At 45.0% G+C, this 10,181-nt stretch overlaps 2 protein-coding genes across 3 annotated transcripts in view; one reads left to right on the top strand and one right to left on the bottom strand.

Moving 5' to 3' along the window:
- The window catches only part of agap1 (ArfGAP with GTPase domain, ankyrin repeat and PH domain 1), a 97,248-nt gene extending 93,706 nt beyond the window's left edge, over positions 1-3,542 (top strand). For both annotated transcript variants that reach the window (XM_041032219.1, XM_041032218.1), the window contains exon 18: positions 1-3,542. This exon is cut by the window's left edge and continues 128 nt beyond it. In XM_041032219.1, coding sequence (XP_040888153.1) covers positions 1-82 — 82 coding nt within the window. In that variant the 3' untranslated portion in view covers positions 83-3,542.
- Positions 3,543-6,784: 3,242 nt separating this feature from the next.
- On the bottom strand, positions 6,785-9,454 carry gbx2 (gastrulation brain homeobox 2). The gene is made up of 2 exons (XM_041032361.1): positions 8,935-9,454; positions 6,785-7,326 (listed from the first exon to the last, which is right to left on the bottom strand). The coding sequence occupies exons 1-2, from the start codon at positions 9,452-9,454 to the stop codon at positions 6,785-6,787; spliced, it is 1,062 nt and encodes a 353-aa protein (XP_040888295.1).
- Between the last annotated feature and the right edge of the window lie 727 nt (positions 9,455-10,181).

Here is a 10,181-nt window from a genome sequence, read left to right as displayed (position 1 = left end):
CATGGCCACGCCCAACCTGTCGCGCCGCAACACCAACCGTAACAACAGCTGCAGCAGCACCGGGAGCACGGCGCTCATATGACCACGCTGTTCAACCACGTGATTCTTTATAAACGGACACACAAACCCTGATCTGGGAGAATCCTGACCATTTATTTAGGGAACCACTACCTGTTATGACTCATAAGCCCCGCCCACCTCACCTGACAACCACCATTGCTGCTGACGGCAGACCACAGGTCAGTGGTGGCGCTGCATTCATGTGTTTATTTGGGAGAACCCTCAACAGGAAAAAACACCCAAAGCATGCTGGGAAATGTGGTCCACAATCATCTGAGTTGGCATCGTCATCAAGAGACATTAATGGCTCATAAGAGCTTTTTGGGAAGTAATCACATGACTTACGACAGCCAATGAGGGCAGAGTCTGAAGCCCGACGGACATCATACCTCATCACACACACTCGCTAATTTAACACTACACGGCCAGTTCCCGCTCATCCAGCTTCACTCAGCCAATCAGAAGCCACTCCCTCTGTCCCGCAGAAACATATCGTCTTCTGTCTGAACGAGAGACGAGATCAAGGAAACTGTGACATGAAAGGAAGCGTGGGGTCCACAGACAGACACACTCAGTGGACAGAGGACGCCTCTGTCTGATCCCACCTGCAGCGTCAGGGTTTCACCTCCTCTCACCTGCGTTGGCTTTTATTTTTCCAGTTCTGTCCGCTCTCCTGCCTACACACGATTTTTAATGTGAAAAATATCTCGATGTAAAACTTTAACGAGGAAAAAACAGATATCAGATCAGTTCTTAGAAGTAAAGTGTGATAGATCGCATGTCCTAGACACTTTGCTTTGCTTTTTTCTATTTTAATTTAATTATATCTGGATGTGCATTGCTGGACCAATGGTTAAAAGTGTCAGATGGGGAGGGGGATTGATTTCAGGTGTATAAAGTCATTAGGTGTACAGAAGCTCTCGCCAGGCTCAGGGACCAGAGACTGTTTTAAACTCCCATCATCGTTTCCCTGTGAGTCCTTACACCAGGACTCTGGGTTTAAAGTGTTTTCACTTCACTCAGTTCAGAATTGAACCAAATTTAAAGCCGGTTCACAGAAGAAGGTAGAAGTCAGATGGTCTTCACCGTTTCCCAGAGAGAAATCCAGCTAAATGAATATGAAAACAGCCGCGTGTTTATTTTCCCTGACGACTGAACTGAGAACATCTTAGACCCGAGCCTGGTTTACATCCTGGTCAAACTACGTTTGGTTTAAACTGTCCCTGAAATTTGATTGTTTTCACTTGTAAAAATGGAAAAGACATGAAGCAGCTAAGAAGCAAACACACGGAGCAAAAAGGGAATGGACGTGCTTCTTCACGCTCAGCTCAGCGATCTGCTGTCAGCTCACTCAGACGGCTGACGGGAGGAGACGTCGTCAGTTCAGCAGGTAGATTTAAAAACTGAGATCGCGAGTTTCCTCTCATTACCTTCTGTGTTTCATCTGTCTCGTCCAATCAGACGGCCTGCCTGATCTGCTCAGCGAATCACAAGAAGGGCTTCTTTTTCTTCTTCTTCTCTCATCTGGAAACTGTTTCTTGTAAATAATCTCCTCCTCCTCTCTCTCTTTGTCGCTTCCTGTCTGTCGAAGGTGACGTGGTGTACATATGAGAACATGTTGCTGTGTGCTGGTGTGTGTCGGGCAGAGAAACACATTGGCGTTGACTGGATGTTGTGTGCTGTGGCTCAGTGTCGTGCTGATCCAATCAGAGCAGGAGGCTCTGCAGGTAACCAGCATCTGAGCCAGTGCTCCCAACAGGACAGAACAGTGCACCCAGACCTGGTCTAAGTGAGACCACAAGATTCTGGGCCGAGTCCAGGTGGACACGTCATAAACACAGAAAGGTTGGGAATCACGTGGAAGGAATCATGAACATGGAGAGTTAACTTCAGGTGGAATTAGATGAAAATCACCAAAACATTGGTTTTATTTTTGTCTTTGTCTCTGGATGTGAAATGTGAAGGTGATCTGATGAGGACTGTGGGGACAGACGCTCCTTCACCTGGACTCTGTGATGATTTCTACTTCCGACAGCACGCTGAGCATCAGCTGCTCGTGTCCGTGTCTTTTCCCTCTTTGCTGTTTCGTCCTCAGATTTTAAAGGTTCGACGTCTGTGCAGAGGCTGAGGAGCCGCTCTCAGCCCGACTGTGTATCCAAGCAATATTCACACGCACATCAGTCACTGTTGCATTGTAACTTCACACACTGAAACACACGGTGCCAGTTTGTAGACATGTAAGAAAAACACGTGTTTTTACCTCCAACATGGCTTATGCCTTTTTTTTTTTTTTTTTTTTAACACACCTGCCTTTATGTTCCTGATTTCGTCCAAACGTTTTACTGTGCGTGCCACGCCCCTGTTCCCCTGCCAGTCATCTCAAAGATGGCGGAGCTCCCATTCATACTAAACCAAGGGGCTGAACCTTCAAGGTATTTTTGTTGTGTTTTTATATCCTGGACCAGAACAGAGGGACAGGGCAAAGACGTCCTTTATTTATGACAGAGATGCACTAAATCTGATTCAGGCTTCACTCTTCCACTACAGCTTGTTTTTCTTCTTATTTCGGTGTTTTTCTTCGGGGTGGCAGCTTTTGGCGGTTTCCTCTAAACTGATGTGTGCGTCAGAAATTTGAGAATCAGTGACTGAAGTTCACAGCAGCAGAGGAAGCTCGGTACGGTCTGCTTTTCAATCAGAACAGAAAGAAACATAGATTTGCTATTTTTCATTTTCTTGAACACGAAACTAAACACGAAAGAAATGTTTGAAGACGACAAACATCCTGTGAAGCTCCAGCAGCAGCAGTTAGCATCTGTCAGCTGAGTTTAACTGATGGAACATGGACTCACTGAATCTGCTTCACTTCATCAACTTGTTCCACTGCAGTTCTTGTTTCTCTTCGTGTGTTTTGTTGTCATATGAGCTGATGTTTTCAGTTGTCTGTTAGCTGAACTGGGCTAACTGTTAGCTCAGATATCGCTGGCTTCAGATTGGATCAGCTGCAGTTTCCTGCCTGTAAATAAGCCGCGTCTGTTCTGGAGGACGCCGGGAGAACGAGGAAACTAATATCGGCGCCACCTCACCTGTACATAGACCGATTCCATGCGGTCAACCTTTGGTTTGTCTGGTTGTGTTACCTCATGTAGCCTTTACCCCCACCCCCCACCCCAAGCTCCACCCACCAGGGCTGCCCACCACATTATTTATAAACGCACCTAGCGAGGAAGACTCTGCCCCTTCAGCCTATGTTTTGTATATTTTCCTCTGACCTCTTCAGTCCATCCATGTTTTATTATTATTGTTATGATTTATCATCACATTATTGTTCTTACTGTCATTGTTATTCTAATTATTATTATTATTGTTGACTTTTGTTGGCTGTACAGTACCGTTGTTGAAAAATTTTACCTAATACAGAGTCTTCTACTGTAATGTGTCTCTTTTCAATAAAGACAAGAATAATGCTTCTTAAAATAAAATCACGTTCATGTTTTTCTTCTTGTTTTTTCATCTCAGGGAAGTTTGTAAGTTTCCTGACATGGAAACGTTTCTGTCCACAGACACATGAACTCATCACACACATCTGAGGCCAGGTTTTATCTGTCTGCTCACAGCGTTCATTTCTTCTGTTCAGTCTGAGATCAGCTCTGACACACTGACGAGTTTTGCTTTAATATCTACAGAAGCACTTTTCACTCAGGAAAATTTCTCCTGATCTTTACCTGGACTGCAGCGGTTTCACTCCTGTCTTTCCCGTGTGCTCTTTGGTTTTCTAAATTAAAATGAAATTCATGATGTTGTGTTTCGGTGCACAGAGCCAGATTATTCCACCCAGCTGAGCCTAACTTACCTTGCAGGTTTTGTTTTGGGGTTTTTGGCTTTGTCAGGATTAATGATCAGAGTTCATCTGACGCTCAGGCAGGTTGCTGTTAATGCAGTGAGGAGGGAGACTCCAAGCTGCAGAGAGGAGCCTCTGCCTCAGCTGATCCCCCTGGGTCTCATTTATCAGCCGACTGTGACGGCGCAGGCTGATTACAATTTGCAAAAAAAAAAAATTCATTTAGAGCTGCAGAGACACCCTCACGTCTCTGTTCACTCTGCAGGTTAAAGTCTCCAAATTTAGATTTGTGTCACCTCACATGTGACTCAAGTCACATTATATATGAAAATGTTGGCACACACTCTGAATACTGTAACACAGGACTGATTTGTGCTGAACTGTTCTATCAGAATTTCATAGCCAGCGTCCACGTAGAGCCAAAGGTAAAGGAAGAATCACGTTTATTATACAGGAGCATCAACAGCTGAGGCACTGGATCCTACATTTCCCACTTTTTTTTCATCACTGATTAAAGTGTGTGTTATTTTATTGATTAACAGACTGAGTCCAAAATTAAAAATGTTCATTTAACTTTTATATTAAACTGAACAAGCTGCGAATTTCGGACAGTTTTTGCTTCAAATTTTACTTTAAAGATCAATTTATTCCCAAAACAGTTGAAACAAATGAAAATTATTCTGCTCATCGACTCATTAACTCATTAACTTTACCAAATGCAGCGTTTTAAATGAAAACGTTCAGTGTAAAAATGAGATTTAAAGGAAACGCTTCTCTGAACCCGGAAGAACAAGTTTGATGCGCGTGCCTCTGCAGGTGCGTCCACCACCTGGCGCCGGAGGACCGGCAGGTATTGCTGATTAGCTGATGTCATGGAATGGCGGGAGTCCGCTGCAGATGAACTTCCAGGTGAAGGTTTGTTTTTTGTGTTTATTCTTTTTCGCTTTTTCTCAGCGTTTAAACAAAAAGACGCAAACGTTAAAACCTGTGAGTGGATGAAGATTCGCTGTGGGTTTGTTTCAGCTCGACGGTCAGAGGGAGCAGCGCTCCACCTGCCTGCACCTGCAGCAGCCAGCGAGTTTACTCTGTTTCCCCACCGGTGAGTAAAATGATGAGTTTATCTGATTAAAAGTAGAATGTGGGCGGTTAGTTGAATGTGTTGCAGCTGGTTTGTCTCCAGTAATTATAGTTTTTCTACCAAATTTAACCCGAGTTGAACCAAAAACATCACATCTCTGATAATTTAGGCTGAACCTCTTCTTCACACATTAACGGCTGTTTGACATTTTGAACATTAACAGGATACATTCGGTTAATGTTCGTTTTTCATTTCTCAAATCAGACGATTTGTGGCCTTTAAAGAATCAGGCCTCCAAAATAAAATCAAATAAATGGACTCTTATTTTTTTTTAACAATGTCTGGACACAGGCGTGTTGTTAAACTGTCATCACTAATATTCATTGTAATTTTAGTGTTTCCTGTGTTTAATTTGAGACGTGAGTCCAAACTGAAAAGTGTGATTTGTCAGATTGAAATGTTTTATTTCCGGTGGATTTAAGGTGGAAACGTTTCCAAACCGGAACAGATTGTGGATAAAGAATAAAGTGACAGGTCGTAGATCCAGAGCATGAATGGAGACTGTGCAGCTGTTAACATCTGGTCACGGTTCATCTTTTAATTCACACTTGTATATCTTCAGGAAATGTTAGTTACTTTTGCACAATTTTTATATAAATAAATTAGCAGCGTCACTTTGTCCAAAAGAAGGGAAATAAAACCAAAAAGAAGCAGAAACAGTTTGATCCAAAGAGCAGAGAGAGGAAGAGTTGTGAAACGCTTCAGTAGCACAGACACGAGCTTCGTAAAAACCCAAACTGTTTGAACAATGTTTTAAAGTAAAGCACCGTCCGTTCGTGGTGAAATCTACACGCGATGTCCTCAGTTTGGTCCCGTGTGTATTTACATGTGGGGGGAGGAGGAGTTGGTCAACGTGTTGCCGAAGCAAGATGTCACTTTGTCTCTTCATCATCCTCCTCCTCCTCAGGGCGCGTCACCGCCCGCGTCTTTACGCACAGTTTTTGGTGCCGCTCCAGAAAGATGAGGTTTTTAACTCTGCGGTTCCTCCTGCAGAGAAATGTGCAGCTGAACCAGTCACTCAGAGAATCTGTGTTTTTTAATTTCCTGTGAAGAGGAAGACAAGGGAGGAACCTGAAACCATCTTAGAAATTTAAAAGAAAAAACGGTTTAATTTCACATCCAAGCGACATTTTCAGTGATTAAAAGGAAAATTCACTGCGACACTTAAGCCATGATTCTATTCAAAGAAACGTCCAGCTCGAGTTAGTGAACCGACTGCCAAACGTCATCACTGTCAGACTCAAAAATAGATCCAAATATTTTAAAGTTTGTCTTTAACAAACAAGTTGTTGATTTTTGTTTTTAGATTCACGAGATGATTTTTGATCCTAATAAACTGATTAAAATTCTGGAAAATCCCTAAAACAAATGGCACTAATCCGTTTTTCACAAATCACTTTCTCCGAGTTTTTTTTCTTGGTTCGTGATATTTTTTATTTGAATTAAACATTTTACCTCGTGGTTTTGAACCGGAACTGAACCTCACAGATTTCAGATTAAACTCTTAGTTTGATGATAAAGGTTAAACCTGAAAAGTCTGATTCATGTCGGAATAAAAGTGAAAATAAAAAGCAAAGTAAAAGCTGAATGATTCGTTCAGAGCGAAGTGAAGGAATTTATTTCATCTGAGTTCTGCTGGAAACCGAAGACTCTGGTGTTTGTGCTGTTAAAAAAAATAAAAATAAAATAAAACCATCAACACGGGATTCGGTCACTTGAAAAGCGGCTCAGTCTGGACTCTTCTTCTTCTACGGTCTGGCCTGCTCCATCTGCTGGTGCTGACTCCTTATTGCGAAGCGGCTCACGTGCACCGGGATGGGGACGACTATTTTGGGGTTCCGGGACGGCTCCCCGGACTTGTTGTTGACGTTCCCGGCTTTGACCCGTTTCCACTTCGCGCGCCGGTTCTGGAACCAGATCTTCACCTGCACCTCGCTCAGCTTCAGCGCATGCGCGATCTGGGAGCGCTCGGTTAAGGACAGGTACTTTTTGCAGTGGAACTCCTTCTCCAGCTCCAGCAGCTGCTCGCTGGTGAACGCCGTCCGCCGCCGCCGGTTCTTGCCGCCTCCGCCGCTCCCCGCGCCGCCACCCGCCCCGGTTCCACCGCCGGTGGAGCCGTGCAAGTGTGGGCCGTCATCCAGACCTCCGCCGCCGCCGTCCCCGTCCTCCTTGTGGCACATGGAGGTGATGTTGTCATCAGAGCTGTAGTCCAGGTCACTGTCCATGGAGAAGCTCTCGTCTTTCCGGCCGCACTCGTCCTCCTTGGAGTCTTCTTTACTGTGTGCTCTGACTGGGAGGAAGCGGAGAGACGCTTTAATGTCACGGTTTCATTTTTAAGGAAAAATAAAAGTACAGAAACACAAAAAGCCGTTCTCATAAAGTCTTCCAAAAATCTAAACGAGAATCATTTTTTTTTCCAAACTGATTTTAACATTTCGATTCAAGAGATTTGATCCGGAATTAAAAAACTCGTGTTTTTCTTCTTTGCCTGTGAAAATGAAATGAGAGGCGAATTAAACTGCAGCGAAGAATTCATCCTTTAAAATCTGATTGTTCCCCAAAAGACCAAAAACATTTAAAATTGTATTTGTTATAGTAAGAGAATTAAATAAAGGCTGAGTCACGTTTTAAAATCATGATATTAAATCGATACCGAACGGAATCAGTTTTATTCTGACAGCAAATGTGTTTGTATCATCTGTGGGAGCGAACTGAAGGGAAGGGGGAGTTGGAGGGGTGCAGTGGGGTGTGGGGGGTCGTCGTCCTGTCCCGTGTCAATGTCCATCATCAGCTCAGTGTTTGGATCAGAGCGGATCACCGCGGAAAACACGCGCTCTGCAGGGATTTTTATTTTTCACGCGTAATTACGCACGGCGCGTCTCCGCGCGGCCTTTTCCTGCGCTTCAGTTTGTTTGTGAAACGGAGCTGCCGGAGACTCAGATCTGTCAGACTCAATCACAAATAACACGCTCAAAAGGAAACGTGTCTGTTTTACATCACGAACCAATAAAACCCGAAACAGGCGCCCGAGAAGCGACGACATGTCATCTGATGATGATTTATCGCTCGCAGGTCAACAAACTGTCAGTGTGTTTGTTTCAGGAATAAACATTTTTCTTCAGTAAATAAAATATTGAGGATTAAATCTAAATTCTAAGGCTGAAATTCGAAACTAAAATCTTTTTTTTTCCAAAAATATGTGAAACAAAATGCAGGTTTTTCTCTTAATGTTTCGTCTAATGAAACGTTGATTTACAGAAGATTAAAACGAATCGAGCCGCTGAGGCCTCGAGCCAGAAAACAGCACTCTGTGTCAGAGCTGTGGAAGAATTCAGGCCCAAGTTTTTACAGACGAAAAGTCGAAGACAGAGCGAAGCAGGAAAATATTTCTCACAGATATTTCAGTGCGTTAGTTTGAATAAGAACCGGAAATGAAAATAATCAAATCATCACATTTGAATATTTTACTGTTTTGAATCCACAGCTCAGACACAGAGACACACACTGGACATTTCACTGCCAAGAACATGAATAAAATGTTGTGTAAATATTAATGTAAATATATATAAAACTGAGCATCATCCACCTGTTTCTGTTCAGATCAACGCGCTTCACTTTCTTTTCTCTTGAATCGAATCGTTACTAATCATTTCTGTTTATTTGTTAAAAGAAAAAAGAAGAAAAAATAATTAAAATAACTAAAATAACGACTGTAAAATCTAAATATTTATTTCAGTTCAGCCAAAATGACAAACCCATGCCCTGACCCTCAGGTACAAATGAAGCTTCAGCGTTTGATTCATTTCAGACTGGATTTTAATTCAAACATTGTTGTGGCCCCTGTTGTTCCCCTCCACTCGTTTTTCCCGTTGGTCATCAGGAGAAGCAAGCCGCCTACCTGTGGATGTCTGCACCGACGTGTCCGTGTCGTGGAACGCCTGCAGCGCCGCGGACTCCTTCCCCTGCAGGAAACTCTTCCCGTCCTCGGTGTCCAGCCGCAGCTCCTGAGTTTTGTCGAAGACCGCGTGCAGCGCCTGGGAGCCGAACTTCCTGGCCGCCTCCTGGTGCTGCTGGGACGAGGAGAATCCGCCGGGCAGCGACGCCATGAGCGTGGAGGTGAGCGCCATGCCCTGCGTCAGGCCCTGCGCCAGACTGGAGCAGAAGCCGCTCTGCAGGCTGGGGATCTGCGGGTGCGGGTGGTGCCCGGCGGGGAGAGCCTGTTGCAGGGCTGGAGGAGGCGGAGGAGGTGGCTGGAGCACCACCGACCGGTACGGCATGAACATGGGGTAGCCGGTATAGACGAAGTGTCCCGGGCTGGGCTGCGGGGGCCCCCCGATCAGGGAGTCGATGCTGAAGGCGGTGGTGCTTCCGAGTGGCCGCTGCATCACCATGAAGGACGGACTGAACGCTGCGCTCATATGAACGACCGCTGGAGCTTCGAGGAGACCGGAGAAGAAGCGCTGTGGGCGGCTGCAAAGAGACGACAGACCCCCGGTGGAGCCGCGGGTGTCACCGCCTCTGTGAGGAAACCGGAGTTCAAAGGAGCGATAATCCGATTAAACAAAATCATTCCATTGGTGCAGCGGAGGGAAGAATGTCACAAACAGGCAATGTTAAGAAAAATCAACATTTATTCTTCCTCCCTTCGGTTTTCCCCAAAATATTTAACCATTAACGCCACACGGCTCCGGTCTGCGTCTGTCCGCCGCTCCGGTGACGCACCGTGCGCTCTTTGGAGAGCCGAGCGTCCTGGGCGACTCCACTTCAACTTGACCGGACACGGATATCACAGCAGCGGACACTTCTCCTTCACTCACTCGCTGAGACAACGTGTGTGCGTGTGTGAATATGTGTGTGTGTGTGAGAGAAGTGTTTCCGGCCCGCTCAGCGCGCGTCCAGAGACGTTTTGGATTTAAATTGCGCTCCCCTCTGTTTAATTGCGCTGTGTTCTCCTCGAGAGCGCCACCCCCCTGTCTGCGCTCTGGTTTCTCATTGGTTGACAGAGATGACGTGACAGGTCGCCTTTGGTCTCCTGGATGAATGCCAATTACACAAATTGGGACCACAGGCCATTTAAGAATGTGAAAACACATCATTGTAAATAATAAGCTGTATATATTCAGTGAATAATCGGTGTATGAACCT

The sequence above is a fragment of the Toxotes jaculatrix genome, chromosome 24 (assembly GCF_017976425.1).
Source record: "Toxotes jaculatrix isolate fToxJac2 chromosome 24, fToxJac2.pri, whole genome shotgun sequence".
In the NCBI taxonomy this organism is placed as follows: domain Eukaryota; kingdom Metazoa; phylum Chordata; class Actinopteri; family Toxotidae; genus Toxotes; species Toxotes jaculatrix.
Note: the sequence above shows the minus strand (reverse complement) of the source record. Positions and strands in the feature narration are given on the sequence as shown.

What these genes read in the sequence shown, in the direction of transcription:
- gbx2 (XM_041032361.1), bottom strand. Translation starts at nt 9,454, where the DNA reads ATGAGCGCAGCGTTCAGTCCGTCCTTCATGGTGATGCAGCGGCCACTC. An exon ending in GTCGGTGCAGACATCCACAG is followed by an intron (nt 7,327 to 8,934) that starts GTAGGCGGCTTG and finishes GCTTCCTCCCAG; the next exon opens with TCAGAGCACACAGTAAAGAA.